The sequence below is a fragment of the Rhamphochromis longiceps genome, linkage group LG3 (genome assembly GCF_057381845.1).
Source record: "Rhamphochromis longiceps isolate RC_006_pf linkage group LG3, R_longiceps_female_GT1.1, whole genome shotgun sequence".
In the NCBI taxonomy this organism is placed as follows: Eukaryota; Metazoa; Chordata; class Actinopteri; order Cichliformes; family Cichlidae; genus Rhamphochromis; species Rhamphochromis longiceps.
In genome coordinates, this window is record NC_140559.1 from 20,106,384 (window position 1) to 20,124,383 (window position 18,000).

At 40.3% G+C, this 18,000-nt stretch overlaps 2 protein-coding genes across 3 annotated transcripts in view; both read right to left on the bottom strand.

Moving 5' to 3' along the window:
• The window catches only part of LOC146673332 (uncharacterized), a 193,268-nt gene that overhangs the window by 73,386 nt on the left and 101,882 nt on the right, over positions 1-18,000 (bottom strand). The window lies entirely within an intron of this gene.
• Positions 1-18,000, bottom strand: part of LOC146673334 (coxsackievirus and adenovirus receptor homolog) — a 189,769-nt gene that overhangs the window by 4,038 nt on the left and 167,731 nt on the right. Inside the window, exon 2 of one of the 2 annotated variants that reach the window (XM_085401966.1) lies at positions 2,776-2,838. In XM_085401966.1, coding sequence (XP_085258092.1) covers positions 2,776-2,838 — 63 coding nt within the window. Of the gene's footprint in view, positions 1-2,775; positions 2,843-18,000 lie in introns of those variants that run through there. The other variant, XM_085401967.1, reaches the window with a different exon arrangement.

Sequence of the window (18,000 nt, forward strand, 5' to 3'; positions counted from 1 at the left end):
AATATTCAATATTTATTTTTTCCAGGAGCCCACACTCACATGCTATAACATAATATTTTCAGTCATGGCTGGATTAAGACTGGATTAAAACAGTGTTTAACGTGTCTCTGGGACTTTTTGAAGACAATTACCCAAATTCTTAGGTAGCTGCAGTCTGTCTTACAGAAGACTTGTAAACACCAGCGTTTCAATGCAGTTTTCAGAAATGGTCCTTAAAGCATCGTAAAAACGCATTGTTTACTTTCTGTTTTGGCCTCCCGTCCACACTGAGACGGCGTTTTTGCTGATGTAAAACACAGCATTTTCAAAACGCTCTCGAAAACGCATACATTTTAAAGCTGTGCTTTCACTTCACAGTGTGGACAGTAAAAACAGAGACTTTCTAAAATGATGATGCATTTTAGTCATATGATGCAGTCATGTGACCAATTCAACCAAGATGGCGGAGGTTATCGTCCCTTGCTTGCTCTCAATTTTGACAGCCCTATTAAAGATTAATATCAGTTTGCAAATGCTCCAGATAGCTTTTCTTCAAATTCTTTAATTCTCACTCGCTTTTGCAATTTTGTAATTTTGCGTTACTCTCAGCAACAACTCCACCTCATTGTTAGTCCATTTAACAAAACTCTGTACTTTTCTTCAACATCCTACCGCGACGTTTCAAAGAGCCGGAAAGTACTGGAACGTAAGCATTTTTGGCCATTTCAATATGGACACACACTCTGTGAAAATGACTGAAAACTCTAGTGTGGACGCGGACGCCTTTTTCAAATCTATCCAGGCTAGTGTGGCACAGGCATTTTTGAAAACGGAGATTTTCCGGGTTTTTTGGGGTTTTTTTAAGATCCCGCGCCAAAAATGAAGGAAAACGCTGCCAGGAACGTGCCAAAGCAACAGTTGGCGATATATTCCCAACCGTGTAGTAATGTTGGCCAATCAGAAGTCTAGAAGCCTGGGTGGGAAAGAGTAAACAAAGATGGTGCATAGAAGCAGAACTGAGTCCTATGTGTGGAGGGACAGTAACTTCATGTGTATATGTAAGCATTTAAACACTGCAGAGAGTAAAATTAACACTAACAGTATTTTCTGTAAGTCCGCCCTTGTAACATCAAAAAAGCCGCACACCTTTGACGCTGCGCTTTCTCCGTTTTCCCCGTCCACACATGAACGCAAAATCTGCGTTTTCAAAAATATCCGTGTACGTGTGGACGTAGCCTTAAACTCACCTAACCTCCCTTGTCATTGTCCTGTAATCAGCACAATAAGGCAAACATCTCCACTGAGACCAATTAATGCAGTGACACCTATAGCCTGGGGAAAACCACAAGATATCCTGTAGTCCAGATGATAGATGGGAGTGGCTGGATGCATGTTGGTAGACAAGAAACCAGAAGATGAAAGAGCTTGAAGGCTGATCTAATTTAAGTGGAAATGGACTAAATGGTCAAATTGATTTCATATCCACAGAGTGCTCAGCTGTCCTACCCTTCATGCCACAAAGCTGCATTTTAGCCACATTACAGTTGTCTCCCTCAACTAGCGTGCAGTTACCTTGTTGTGGTTCACAGTCCAACAACAGCTACAAGGGATTCACCTACACATACATCAGGCTTAGCATGCAGCACAACAAGAACAGGCGGACTCTTCTGTATCAACTATATTAACATCTGAAGCTGTGCCTTTACAGCCGTCTGCATCTACAATTCCTGTGATCTTTACTCCTCTTTTATTAGTGCAGCCTCTTCCTCCTGCTTCACCGCAGCCTCCAGCTACTGTTATGATGCCGCAAGATGCCAATCTATAGAACGTATGTGGATAAGTGTCGCCACTCAAACAATATCGCTTCATAATCGCTGATAAGGAGACGAAGTCAAAAGCCAAGACTTATAGTGAACTCTTCAGATGTTGACAGTCTACTCCACTGTCACATCCACCTGTTCATTCTCCTGCACCATCACATCTACAGCACTCCTTCCAAGCACCCTTTTCTGCAACTCCTTGCCTTCTCTCATCTAACAAGTATGATGGAGATGATAATTGCTTCATCATATGTGAGCCAAACTCCTGCAGTCAGAGGATTTAGGTCGGTTCTATCCTGCAGTGTTCCAACAAGTCTTCACACACTAAGCCGGTTTTATTGTCCCACAAAGCTGTCCATCCACTTTTTGGTTGAGGAGGGTCACCCGCCCCAGATGTACTCAGGGGCGGTTCTACAAGATCCTGACTGTACGGCATTAGAAGCCAGATGACGTAGGCCATTTCTGAATGTTCATTGGTTGGCAGGTGAAAAGAGCAGGAAGTGATAGCAGAGTTTACAAAGAACAAGAGAACCTAAAAAACTTCAAAGATCAAAAACTACAGCACGAAAAGCACAGACAGTGACTGTAGCGATACTTGTCTTTGTTTTTAACACTCGGGAGCTTTTGGTATGTTAGCCTTCGCTCTGCTCCCCGGCTGGCTGACAGACCACAAACAACACGAGCAACAGACGCTACAGACCGATTAAAGCACAGAATCTGTGCACTGCCATCATTTCAACCACAGATCTCACTTTAGTCAGAAGGACAGTCCCCACAGTGGTACAGATAGCAAACATGCTAACTCTACGATAAAACAAGTAGACCCCACCCAGCCTCGTGATGCGTTCACGGACACAAACAAATGGAATCGACATGAAACTAATTATTTGTGAAGTATTGGCACCACGTAAACGACAACGATACCATTTTTTCCTTTTTTATCTCAGAGGGGAAAATTTTGGTTTATTAACCTCACCTGCCGAGACAAACACGAAGATGCCAAAAAACAGCAAAGTGGAGCAGAGTGACGCAGTTACAGACATTTCCGTGTTCTTCTTTCGGATGATCGGACAAGTTTGTTCTAAATGTTCTAGTCTGATGATGTTTTCTGCGAATAACAGACTATGACTTTTAAAAAGTAACTACGGTAGATTCAATTTAAAGTTTAAGCAAGACAAAGATTATTTTAGCTTCAGCCGATCGTTTCAACTTCAAACTTGCGTCCAGTTCTCTTAAGGTAGTCGCATTTAAGTGACGTCAGGTTCGCTGAGCTATACGATCAAAAAGTGAGTCATAAGAAAAGAGGTGAAAACTAAAACAGCTCTGAGTGTTTCTTGAATGATCTCCGTAACCGCTCTCATCCATAAACAATCAGCTCCATGCTAGAGACCAAAGGACTTTAAAATCGTTCCACTGTACAACAATGTAAATATATAAAAATGAAGCCCTCAAACACTTTCCTGATTGGCGTCCTGTCTAACTTCTTAATAAGGACTAGAAAGTTTATACCCAAATATTTGCTCATACAATTAAGGTAGCTTTAGCTTTCGTAACTGATGAGACACAAACAGAGGAATTGGTATATCTCTGATCATAGAATAGTATTAGACCTTATTGATTATTTACTTCTCATTTGATTTCTACAAGACTTTTGATTCCATCCACAAAAAAAAAAAAAAAACATTCTGCACTTGATAGGTTTAGCTTAGCGTTTCTTCTATAACACTATCAAGAAATGTACACAAATGTGAATTGCTTTACAAAACTGAAGTCTATATTTTCTAAAGCATTAGATTCCACTAAATGTGAACAAAACTTTTAAAGACTCCATCAACCATGAAACTGTGAAAATAACTCAGTTTCTTAAATAAAATCTGCACTGTTTATTTACGATGCAATTAGTTCTTTGTAAAATGTCAAAATGTTAGTAATTATTTTTATTTTTATCTTAACCTTGTTTCTATCTTACTTCACTATATTGTGAAATTATAAAGAACACCATTATGAATCCCTTCCCAATATTCTAAATGTTATTTATAATGTCCATCCATCCATCCATCCATCCATCCATTCATCCATCCATACATTTTCTTCCGCTTATCCGGGGCCGGGTCGTGGGGGCAGCAGCCCAAGCAGAGAAGCCCAGACCTCCCTCTCCCCAGCCACTCTACTCTGAGTCCCTTGTGAATGGCCGAATTTCTCAACCTATCTCTAAGGGAGAGGTCAGCCACCCTTTGGAGGAAGCTAATTTCCGCCGCTTATATTCGCGATCTCGTTCTTTCGGTCACTACCCACAGTGCTGGACCATGGCCTCAGATTTGGAGGTGCTGATTCTCATTCCCACCGCTCTTACGTTCATATCAAAGTTTGTGTTTGTGTTTTGGGTTGTTTTTATGTTGTTGTTTTAAAATGTGCGCGTTCGCTTGAGTTCAATACGGTATTTTCGTCAAATGCGCATGTGTGTGAGATGAAAATACTGCAAAGTTTCCCAGTAGGAGCAAGTTCGCCCTTAAAATGGCAGGAAAAAAATGCACAGCAAAAAGAAAATATGAAGATGAACACAGGACGTTTTTAACAGAGTGGGAGAGTTTATATTTTTTTGTTGAACGCAATGGTAAGCCATTCTGCCTTATATGTCAGACATCATTAGCGCATTTCAAAGCTTCAAATCTTCAGTGCCACTTCAGCTCACTCCATGCTAACATCGACCAGGAATTTCCAAAAGGGACTGAACTTCGCAAACACGAGTTGGCCACTTTGAAAAGTCAGGCAGAAAAGCAGATACAGTTTTTCCAAAAATTTATGAAGCAGTCAGAGACCATAACGCTCGCATCCTATCAGCTGGCTTGGAACATTGCACGGGCTAAAAAGCCATACAATGAAGGGTAGGTCATTAAAAAATGCCTCAGTGACGTTGTTAAAATTTTGTCTCCTGAAAACGACAAATTAAAACGCATGGTATCAGACGTCCAACTGTGCCGCCACACTGTTGAACACAGAATATTGGACATTAACACGGCTATTGAATCACAGTTGCACTCTGACCTTCAAGCATGTGAGTATTTTAGTGTTGCATTGGATGAGAGTTGTGATATACAAGACAAGCCTCAGTTGGCAATATTTGCACGGTCTGTGTCAAACGATTGTGTGATCAAAGAAGAACTCCTGGATATTGTGCCATAAAAGACAGAACCCGTGGCATAGATGTGAAAGAAACCATGATGGCTGCATTTGGAAAAGCAAATCTACCCATAACGAAATTAACTGCAATAGCCACGGATGGAGCACCAGCAATGATGGGATCTGTGAACGGGCTTGTGGGGCTGTGCAAAGCTGACCAAACTATTCCTGACTTTTGGAATTTCCACTGCATCATCCACATGGAGCAACTCGTGTCTAAATCATTGAATTTAGATAACGTCATGAAGCCTGTGATGGAAATTGTCAACTATATCCGTACACATGCGCTTAACCACAGGCAATTCAAGAATCTCATCGCTGAGCTGGACCAAGGGCTTCCAGGTGACCTGCCGCTGCACTGCACTGTGAGGTGGCTGTCAAAAGGCCCGGTACTCTCTCGCTTCTTTGAGCTTTTGGATGCCGTGAAACTGTTTATGGAAAAGAAGGACAAGGACTATCCCGAGCTCTCGGACCTCAAGTGGATTATGGATCTGGCCTTTTTGGTTGACATGCTGTGTCACTTGGACAGACTGAACCTGACCCTGCAGGGTAAGTTAAAAATGCTGCCTGACCTGGTGCAAAGTGTGTTTGCGTTTGTCAACAAACTGAAGCTGTTCAAGACACATATTCAAAAGGGAGATTTAACGCATTTTCCCACTCTGCTAAAAGCCAGCGGGCAAGTCGCCAGCGCTGCCCTGAGTAAGCAAAGAGCCAGATATGCAACGCTGATTGAAAACTTGCACGAAAGCTTCGTGACCCGATTCCATGATCTACAATTGAAAAGGCCACAGATTACGTTCCTCGTCGACCCATTTAATGCAGAGACCGGTTGTTTGAAAGTCCCGCTAGTCACAGATGAAGCTGCGGCTGAGTTGGAGATGATAGATCTTTGTGAAGAGGACCAATTGAAACCTGCTTTAAGGGAAGGGACCATTGAGTTCTGGAAAAGTGTGCCAATGGAAAAACGGGCTGCGCTCAAGATACTGTCAGTGTTTGGGTCAACATACGTCTGCGAGTCATTGTTTTCTACCCTATAAAACGTGAAATCAAAGCATCGATCTGTTCTGACTGACACTCATGTGAAAGAATTGCATATATTTTCTTGACAGCTGTTTTACACAGAAATGATCTGTGACATCATTGTCCACAGCTACATCTTAGTGACCATATTTCCATGCCGCCTGTGTCCATGGCTCTCTGCCTTCACTGGTGGTCACCTGTTTAGCCTCTGGAGGGGTCTGCCTCCTTCATCAATATAAGTCACTGAAGGGTTGTAAGGACCACTTTGGTCCCGCAGCCAGGCCAACAAAAGCATTCTGTCAGAGTTCTTATTGTATTGGCCTCCTTGCTGGCGTCTGACTAAGCCTCCTGAACTACCCTATCATCACCATCAATGCCGGTCTGTAGACAAGCTGTTTCTGCTGCTAATCAGATGGTCAGCACTCATAGTTTCTCAATCTATACTGTTGGCCTCCTGGCTATCCACCTCAGTAGCTTAATCTCCATCACTGGCCTCCTGGATGCCCCCCCTGAGATACTCAGGCTCGCAGGGTTTTTAGTATTTTGGATTCTGTTCACCCTTCCTCAGTTCAGAGTTTTCTGGACTTCTTGATTTTGTTTTTGGATTATTCTGGATTATTCACATTTCAATTTAATTTTCAGTTTAATTTAAAATTTAAATTCTGTTTATCTTGATTTTAAGGAACTCGTGTTTACTGTATGTTTTATGGTTATGCAGCTCTTTTAGTTTTTTCTACCAATGTTGCTGTGTTTCTTCAAAGGGATATGGAGTTGGTATCCATTTTAAAAGAAGATCTGAGAGTAATGGAGGAACTTAACACCCATTAACAAGCCATTAATGGCACTTGAATAAACAAGAGTACAGACCTACAGCCAAGAACAGGTCATCCAGGGGACCTGACACACCCCCACCTATTGGTTGGAGATAGACAGAATTGGCTGAGAATCCACCACTCTCCGTGGTCACAGGCAACCAGCTCACCCCTGGTGACAGCAGTTTCAGAGAGCAGCACATCCCCACCTATGGCAACTATGAGGGACAGTAAAACTTTTCCCTAAACCCACTGTCAGAATCTTCCTGACAAGGCATCATGAAAGTGCCACATTATGCCACAAGAATGCCTGAAGTGCCATTACCTCTGGCAAGTAACAGTGACACTGGGGGTACATACCACATCTGTCTCTGCACTCTGAAAGAAGAGATCCTTCTTTGGACATGTGGCATTTGTTCGATTAGGGAGAGGTGAAAGTTTTGGGAGTGTCAGTGACGAGAGAGAGAAAGAAAGAGATCGAACAGCTAGTTTATGGTTCGGTAAGGACATGTCACTTCAGAGTCATCAAGACTTTACAAAGACTTCGGTTCAAGTTCTAGTGGCTAAAGTTTTGCCAAGACTTAGAGGACTGTGTTCTCTGCTTGCACTGTCCAGAAGGGACTGTCACAATGCTCCTATGCCTCCTTGGAACAGGATCAGGTGGAATGACTTGGGTGGGCATACTTGGCTTATTCCCCTTACCACTGACCAATGGAAAAGCTATGACCTTGTCACCATGAAGAGCAAGGTGGGAAATAGCTGCACAGAAGCGACACTGTGTTCCCCGAGTCACAGACCAGGTAATAGGTTTAACAATGTCCATCAATGTCCACCTTTCTTGTGCCATTTGTGTTGCATTCAAGTGATGTGGTAAAATTTTGGCCATGTTGCTATAAGATGGTGGCACTTGATTTTGCTGGAAAATCAAGTCATACCACATCGGGTCGTGTCGAGCCAATCTGAGTCGGTACTAATGGAAAAAGCGCTTGAGTGCACTGTTTGGAAAGTTTGGATATGACCTCTGTAGCCCAATAAGACCTGGTACTCGGGCTTCTCCCTGAGACAGAGTTGTCCAGTGAACCCAGATTGGACTACCTCCATAATCTCTGAGAACAGTTATGGGAGTTACACGAGATGACAGACAGGCCGTCTTTGATCCAGGCTCCTGGCTGAATTGAGTTATGATACACGCTGCAGGAGAGAAGGCCATGCATCGAGACAGCAGGTGTGAGTCTACTGCCCAGAGAACAAGAATGGCCTTTCTCCCAAACTGATGAGTCAGTGGGTTGAACAATGCACTGTGCAGACTGTCAGGCATGGTTTACAGAGTGCAGATGGTCAATTGGAATAGGGTGGATGAGCTCTGATCATCTTGCACCCTACCAGCCCTCGATGCCATCTGAGGGGGAGTCAGGGCCCTGGCTCCAACTCCAGACTGTGAGCACAACTTTCAAGATGTCTGAGGCTGAAATGACTTTGTTGTGGACAAGTGGGTTGTTTGGCACAGCTAACCACCTAGGTGGGAAGAAAACTTTGTTTTGATTCTAAGAAAAGTGTGTTTATTGTACATGTTATGGTTATGTTGTTCTTTTAGGTTGATCTTGCCAATTTTGCTTTGTTGTTTTGACTTAAAGTTGTTTTTGTGGTGGAGCTGTTACACCACTGAAGTAATGTGCAGATTCGTTGACCTTCTTTGAAGCACTTTGTTAGTGTGTCTGTAAATGTTGACCAAAGAGCTCCCCCTAGTGTGTTATTGGGGTAGTGCAACCTGAAGTAGTTTCTCACGTCAAAATTAATTGCTTTGGGATTCCTCAGCTCCCTTTGTTTTAAAGAACTGCACTTAATTAAGTGACAAAATGTGTTTATTGGTCCTCACTTCAAAATAATATAAAAATTGAAACTAGTAACTTAATGATCTAATTAATCACTGAATCCTCAGCAGCTTTGTCTGAGTGGAAAAGGGTGTGTGTGTGTTTGCATTGTGGTATTGTTGTATTTTTGCATTATCCCTATTAAACTGGTTCAGCAGTAAGAAAACAGTGTGAATGAGATTTCCTGCTTTGTGTAAAGTTTGATAAACTCTAAAATTAAGGGCTACTACAACATGGAGCTTCTTCTTTTTCTTCTTCAGTGTTGGTTCATCTGTCTGTTCAATGTTTGTTATTAGAGCTAACGTAGCTCTGGTTATCTTAGACTGACTAGACTGACCGACTAATAGATCCAAACAGTAAAATTTTAAATTTAATGTACTTTGGGTGTTTTTTTTCTCTTGAGGGTTTGATTTTATGTGAGTTTATAAGAAAGTTATTTAATTTTCAATCTTTACTTATTTTTTTTAAATTCATCTGAAGAGAAAAAAACAAAGATTGTTTAATTCTAGTTTCATTTATTATTTCATTTATTTTTTCTGTTTGTTTTCTCCTCATGTGCAGTGACAAAAAGAAAGAAAGGAGAAATATGATGAAACTGAGCAGAAGAGAAGTGGAGTAAAGTGTGACCAGGAGGAATCATTAAATGTTAACTTCCTGTCTTTTTGCTGGCAGTGAGTTAACACTAGAAATGAAACTGTTATAGTGTCAGTGGCTGCTGTTTCATAAATTTTACTTTGAGCCAGTGCTTAAATACAAGTATGTGTAGCTTATACTTTATAAGATAAGCATAAGAAATCTATACTTATTTTTTTCAAAAGTTAAACTTCTTGAAATGTATTATATTGAGGTAACACTGCTACCATGAGGCTGGACTGAAACACTACGTTGAATTATTCTAGCTGAACTATTAAAAATATTCTGAAACTGAAAATATGTTTGTGTACTATACACTATGGAGTAAAATATATATATTACCACATAGAGGACATTTAGTGAGGAAACACAAGCAGGACAACCAACCGCATGTAAAACATGAGAAGCAGCAAATAGTCCAGGAAGAAAGAGAGGCAGACAGATTATGTGACTCCTGCCAGCACTTCTCCTAAATCACATGACTGTAATCAGATTGACATGATCTTCCTCTTTATACTGTGTCAGTCTGACAGTTTTTGGTTCTTCAGATATATTGAAGCATATTGAATCCATTTAATATGATGGGGTTCTTTTCAGTCAACAGTAAATATCATGCTTCACACTAACTCCGCATGACATTCATCTGTAACCAGTAAAGTGAAGCTTTAATCCTGGTCCAGATGGGTTGACATTAACAATCTGTTAATCTACTGAAGCCCACAGACTTCAGTCAACCTGTCAGATTATCTAAAAAACTGAAAGACATCATTTTAAACACTTACTGTTGTTCTGAAGGATCTCTGAAGCCCTCCAACACTCTTCTGATCATCAGGGTGGGAAAAAATAGGATTTACATGCATCAATCCATCCATTTTCTTCTGTTTATATGGGGGCAGCAGCCTAAGTAGAGAAGCCCAGTCCTCCCTCTCCCTGCTGACAAAAGATATAATCTCTCCAGCGTGTCCTGGGTCTGCTGTCATTCCAGTGAGATATCCAAAGAACATCTCACCCAGGACGTGTCCAAGACGAATCCTAGTCAGATGCCCAAACCACCTCATCTGGCTCCTTTTGATGTGGAGGAGCAGCATCTCTATTCTGAGCCTCTCCTGGATGGCTCAACTCCTCACCCCATCTCTAAGCGACAGATCTGGTTTACAAAAGTAAATGTTTCCAACTAAAACTGTAAAGATGACCTGTAACAAGTTTCCTCTGTACCAAACTGACTGAGCTGACCAGTAAACTGCTGTTTTAAACAGACACACCCAGATCTGAGATCTTGCCACAGAGAAACCACTGTACGCTCAGATATTTGATTAACAAATTTCAAAAATGCAAACTAAGGTGTGACCATAACAGGAAGTGGACTTATTTCACTGACACAGGTAGATGTGGAGACAACTTCCCACTGCACTCTGTGAATTTACATCAACTTGTTCTAATGAATAACAATAAAACCCCATGTTAACATGCTTAGGCTCACATAAAATATGCACTATTTATAATTAATTGTACACACACAACTCAAAAACCTCATATGAGAATTAAGGTCTCTGTATTTACTTTTATGTGAGCAAAATTATATATTTTTATATATTCCTTAGTTTTCTTTGTTCTGGTTAAATGTACAGAAATTTGTAGTGCAACAAGACTCAGATAAGAGAAGCATGACAGATGTTTACTTTGATTAGACGACCAGTATTTAGGAGGAGGAAATGGATAATAGGTATTGATGTGTATAGAACTGGAGACGAACAACTTAAGCATATTATATATAATATTATATTAAAGCATATGTCGAACTAATGTTATCTTATAACACTATGAGCCAGGATAATTTGATAAATATGAATGTAAACAATTTATTCAAAGTTTTAAAGATAAAATTAATTTTAGGAAAAATTTGTCCTCATTTGACCTTAAAGAAAAGGTCAGAGGTCCAAAGTAACATTATATATATGGAATCCCAGATATTATTCCCTACAAGCTGGTACACGTCAATACAAACAAACGTTTATGTTTTATTGAACTTTGACAGACATGCTAGTGCTACTAAACACATAACCTCCTTGGCAAAGGTAACAACAGCAATAGATGAAATTTTTTTTTTCACAAATGTAAGAAAACAAACAAAAACATTATTAGTAAAAATCTTAAACACTGACTGTGATCAAAGCCACTTACTTTATTCTGTTCTTGTCTCCATCTGGTAGTTTTTCTCAGCATAACGTCATCGGCTCATAACCACCATCATGTCAGAAACATCTTCAGGGTTGAAAAACAGATTTAAATCAGAAAAAAGTTACAATTAATTTAAAATCAAAATGAATCAGTTTTACACTGCCCACTCCAGCTGTCAGTGTCTACAGACAAAACTGCCAAGTCTGTGAACGTCTGTGAGAACAGAAACAAGTAGTGGTTTGTGCTTTCTCAGTAAACTGAAGGCTCATATGACTACGTGAGATATGTGGCTGCTCAAAACAAGTTACAGCAAAGATCTATTCTTGCCTACATTTCCTGAAAATAATAAAACAATAACACATGGATCTGATAGTGTTTACTCTGAAAACATCTGCAGGAATCTTTAAAGTCAGCTTTGAGTTTGTGGAGAAGTGAGTCTCAGAAAGACGTGAAAACTCTTCATGAAGTCGTCACCTCAGACTGATCTGATCAATCAATAATTTACTGATTACAATTGTCCGATCATCAGCAGCACTGAGTATATGTGTGTTTGCATGTATGTGTGTGTGTGTTCATCAGTATCCTGGTCAAACTGGTTCAGTGAGTATTATTGGTACAGATGGACTCATTCATTTCCTGCTAGTGTGTACAGTTTACGTACATCATCATCTGTAAAACAAGCTCTACCTAAACATGGAGCTATTTTTAAAATGTTTCTGTTGTTTTGTCATCATCTCTCTGTTTGTGAAGTGATTTCAAAGATTCTTGTTATTGTGTGTACCTGTGAATATTCACTTCATTTCTCTGTGCTGACGTGGGAGAACAGAAAAAAGAAGCTGTTGTCAGATAAACAGTAAACACTTTGGAATTAGTGACTGGAAATAAAACAGGAACAGTGTTTCCATTCTAATTACTTAAAACCAACAAAGAGCTTTGATTTCCTACGTGTGAGATTTGTTGTAAAGGGCAGAAGAAAACTTCAGATCTCTTTGAGTCCATCAAAAAGTGCAAAGCTGAGCAGAAAGCTGCACCTACATAATAATCTGTAAGTAACTGTGTAAACATTTGCTGCATTATTCTTTATTTGACTTAAAGTCCAAATACTAAAACTGAAAACATTTTAAGTCACCAATTCCCAAAAAACAAGAGTGGTGTTCCTCCCACTCAACAAACAGAAAATCCCACACACGCCACCCAAAGCTAAATCCTCAGTCTAATCAATCAAACGCAAAGTGTTAAATTCAATGTGTGACCCACCTGCCACTGACACACAAACTTCAATAGCTGTGTTTCATTGTTTTTGTAACAGTGACAATAAAGATCTGTTCTTGCAGAGCAGTGAATATAGGTCAGAGCAGTCAGTGATATCACCACCTTTTATTTTTAATTCACTTTTTATATAAATAAATACATTCAGATGAATGTGTAATTTAACACACTTGTGACTAATTTCAACCTGAATTTCAGTTTTTACTGTGGCCCACCTGTAGTACCTTCATGACTCACTGGGGCATCCAGACCCACACTGCTTAAAAGACTTTCTCACCCTTATAACATCTAATTCAGTGAAATATACATAGTGATCTTGCCACATTAATAAAATATTTATCTTAATAAGAATATCACAGAAATTGATATGGCTCGCTGCCATATCGCGCCATATCTGTCACTCTCAAAAGTACAGTTTTTAAATTTAAAGTTGCTGAAACAACAAAATAAATAAAAATAAATAAATCTGATGGAGAAATCACTCATCTTTGGAAAAGAGAGTTTTTTACAGAGAAATGGCTCTTTCCAAAATAAAAGCTATACTATACACTTCTTCTAGGCTATATTCTCAGCAGCATATTAAACATATCAGGTCAGATCCCCATAAGGAGAATAAGTGGTAAGTAGATAAAGTTATACAGGCTGGTGACACAGAGACATCCAGGTCAGTAACTGTACAAATGGAAGGCAGAAGACTAGACACTGAGAGGGAGAAATTCAAAAATATATATATTGACTAATCAAAACCCAGGCTGTGTGGCCACGTGGCTAACGGCAGAGAAGAAGCAGTTCAGGAGGACGGCTGCAAGAGATGTGGCAGGGCTGGAGGCTAGTCGAGGTGTGGGTGAAGACCTTTGGGTCTCTTGGTAGGTGGAGACGGTACCTGGAGTGGCAGGTGCAGGAGGTCCTGGTCGTGCCATGGCAGGTCCAGGCAGTGCCGAATGCGGATCAGGTTTGGCAGGTGCAGAACCAGATAGCGGAGCGCAGACCTCTGGCTGAGACGTGATATAACCAAACATCGCTGAGGCCTCTGACTGAGACTGCAGCAGGCTCTGGAGATGGGCGTCCTCCAGCCTCAGCTGGAAAGGGACCCATTGGTTTAATTCCCAAAGCGGGTGATGGCATGGAGTCTGTGGCAGGCGGTGGCATGGACCTGTCGAACTGGGGTTAGCAGTGTCTGTCCATATTTTTTCCTGTCTCCGAAAGAGCACGAACAAAGTCTCTGTCACTCACCACAGCTGGCTGCTTTGAGGAAGTGTGGATTAGACATGAGCGCTGGTGGCGTAGACGCCAAAATTGCAAGATTAGCAAAAAAAAAGTGCAAAAGCAGACAGAACAGAATTTGAAGGACGGCCCCTTACCACGTTCACTGCTTTGCTGCACAGCCCAGCTACCACACCAAGAACCATTGTTTTGATAAAATGTACCTAAACCCAAATGACTTCAGTGGTCATCTGATAGATTTCTGAACGTTAAATCTTAAGTCTCTGTCTGGGAGGACCAACATAAGGGTTAAAAAAGGTGTCTCTGCCCCAGTCCCCAAAGACAGACCCAAAAGCCAATATAACATAAGGTGAGGTTTATTCCTACTAATAACACCAAACTGAAAGCATTAACTCTGCGGTGAACAAAGACCGAACAAGCTATTCCAAAGAAGTGCAACCTAGCTCTGCGTGAAACAAAACCAAACTAAACAGCATTTTCAGCACTACACACAAAACCTAATTATTCTCAAAAGACACACAAAATTGATTACTGAGGGTTTGGAGGCCAAGAACAGGTCTGCTGCTGTCATGAGAACAACTGCTGGTTTAAGGGTTTTTAAAACACCCAGTTGTTAATGGGGAACCAACCAGCAGCTGCCAGGTCAACGCCATCCCAAAACTGCTCCCCAGGTCCTCTCATGAAGACCATGGTCAGGGTTCTAACATTAAAGTATTGCCATGTATAAAGCAGGTGTTCCGCTTAGTGCTGTGCAGTACTACAAATTCTGGTATAAGTCTAATACCAAGTAAATCCAGGGTCATTGTTCCTGATACTAGTATTGATGCTGGTGACCTATACAGGCAACTTATGTTGGTGAGATCAGTCTGTTGTGATTTATGAGATGAATCATCACCTATTTGTTAGTTCAAAAAACATGCATTGACCACTAAATAATTTAGAGACCTGGAGTATAAACGTGTCTGACTCTAAAGTGCTTTGGTTTAGCAATTGTTGTTTAAAAGAATATAAACAAACAAAATAAATTTTCCATAGTGCGTCTTTTGTTTTTAATAAATGAAAATATATATTTATTTAACAGATTTCAGTCAGCTACATGCTGAACTTGTGTGATAGAATCAAAGCATCAATCTTTTAACACGAGTCTTTATTTAATACCAATATTAAAATTGTGATCAAAACGTTTGAGCTCAAGCGCTGATGTAACACCCAGTTTTACCAGTAGGTGGCAGCAGACCTCATATGTGAATCATTCCCTTTTGAAGCTTCACTGTCATCCCTCACAAACTCATTCACAAGCTGGCACGAAGCGGATTATAGGAGAGAGGTCTGGTCTGGTGTCATGGTGTGAGGACAACAACCTCACCCTCAACACTGACAAGACAAAGGAGATGATTGTGGACACGAGGAAGAAGAGGAGGCCTCACCCACCGCTGTCTATCCAGGGCCTTGAAGTGGAGAGGGTGAGCAGCTTTAGGTACCTGGGCGTCTACATCTCTGAGGACCTCACCTGGACACTGAACACCACACAGCTGACATCTTGCTTGAAACCCACATGAATAACCCAGAATAAAATCTTTTAATGCAGATAAAGTTAATAGCTGGGGAAAAAAGAAGAGGTTTTTAAGGCACATTTTAAATAAAAAAACAACAAGGAAACTTAACTGTGGCCATAAAACACAAACATATGTTTATTGTTATTGATGATTTTACAAGAAAATAGAATTTTAAAACTCCAGGTAAAAATACATACTCATATATTTATCATAGTTGTTCAGGTAAGTAAAAAAAATGAAAATAAAGAACAACATGTGGATGTCCTCTGCTCTGAGGTGCTGGGGGACCAGTTAGAAACCAGCAGCTGGACGTCAGTGGCTGGACTGGTGGACTACTTCAGTGAAGAGTAGACGACGTCTGGCTCTGGTTTAAAGTCTGAACACAAACACAGTTCAAACAACAGGAAACATGATTACAAGCTTTGTAGTTCCAGCAAGACCTCCAGTCTCCACCTCTCTGCATCACACACAGTCTCAGTTCAGACGTTACTGGGAACCAGCTCAGATACATATCACAAAGGTTACACACTGCTTTCATTTTAATTTAAAGTTAAATTAACAAAACCCAAACCTTAAACCCACAGAGCTGAAACAATCAGATAAGCATTTGCATTAAAAAGTCCAATATATGCTGTTTTAGTTCACTTCATTGGTTCTTGGTGACTCCATGAAAGATTTTCAAAATACATTTGACAAACTGTTGACATGTAAAAGTGTGTAGTCCACCCAGACAGCTATGATAAGCTCCAGTTCCCATGTGACCCTTAATTTGACAACTCAAAAAAAACACAGCTTTATTGCTGGCGAGGAGGCGACACAAATAACAATACAAAACTAAACTGGGGAAAACTAATGCACAAGGAGACAGGGGGAGAAACACACAGCTATAAGGGCTGATGCAACAGTAACAATGAAAAACACAGGGCTTAAATACATTGAGGGAAAACGAGGGGATTGTGACACATGAGGAGAGCACAGTTCTCCTTCTGTCTTAGGCTGGACGAGACAAGGGAAGCAGAAAAAAACAATGACATGAGACACGGACCTTCAAAGTAAAACAGGAAACACACTGACTGAACTCTAGACATGTAAACTTAACAGACTGGGGAGACACAACATAGGGACCTGAAACATGGGACAGAAAGGCGCACATCAGACACAACACGGGAAGCCATCACACAAAACCTAAGAACTAAATCCTTGACAACCATAACTGAAACCTAGGGAAAAACAATAATCAAAACAGTACAGCCAAGGACTCAGAACATAAACCATAATATGAAAGGCTGGTCACAAGGACCCAGAATTTTTAGGTTTCTGTGTGGATGTAAAAATGCAGCACACTACACTTCACTGTGCCCTACAGCAAAGTTTAATAAAACATATAGAAAGAGACATGGTGTTATTGACTTGTGTTTGTTCATTGAAGCTTGTATATGATTTGTACTATGCTTGAATGAGAAACTGTCTGTTTCCACTCTGGAAGGAGATGACAGATAATCTATAATATCTATAATAATCTATCAATATTTACAGTGAAGCTCTTCATTTCCAGAGGAGCGTTACATGATACAGGGTTTAAAATAATCATTCTTTATCTTATACTGAACCTTTGGTTTTATTCTCTGCCTGAAACAAGGTGATTTAATATACCCTTGTTCAAGAAAACATTGTTTTAATTGGCTGCTGGTTTTTTTTTTTTTTTTTTTTTTTTTGCCTGAGAAAAGCATATTAGGGATATATCACCTCTCTATAATACCATACAGATTTTTGGGAAAGACAACATGTGAGCAGGCTGCAACCTCAGCTTTTGGCACACAGGAATTACTGTTCACACAATCACCTCATCATTTAAAAGGTTTGATGTGAGCATGGCCTTTCCAAACCAGTAAATGAATGCTTGGCTGCATTTGAATGGAAAGCAACTGCACCTCTTTTTCTCTTTGGTGTGGCAGCATAATTGTTCATAACTGATGTTTCCTGTTCTCAGTACTGAGTAGCCTGCAGCTGAATAAATATCTGCAGAAAAGAAAAACACAGAAATTACTTCACAACAACAACAACAACAGTACAGTGAAATAACGTAGCCATGATGGTTATACTGTATGCAGATTAACTAAACATCACCTCTGTCTAAAACTTCAGAGTTAAAGTAAATAAAAAGAGGGGAAACTGCAGTTTAATAGTTTAACTGCAGATTAATGCAAAGTTATGCCACTTTAATATTTTCACATTTTCATAATTGGTGCAAATATGTAAAAAACAAATATGCATAATCAATACATACAAGGTGTTTGTAAAGTGTTTTGTATGTTTGCGTGAGATTCCGTTTCCTAAGTCCTGATTGGTTGGTCAACCATACTGGAGCGAGGAAGTGGGTGTGGTCAGGCCACGGTGGCCCGTGCCCTACTGGACTGGAGTAAGCTGTTGGACGTCTACAGGTAACAACTAGCTGACA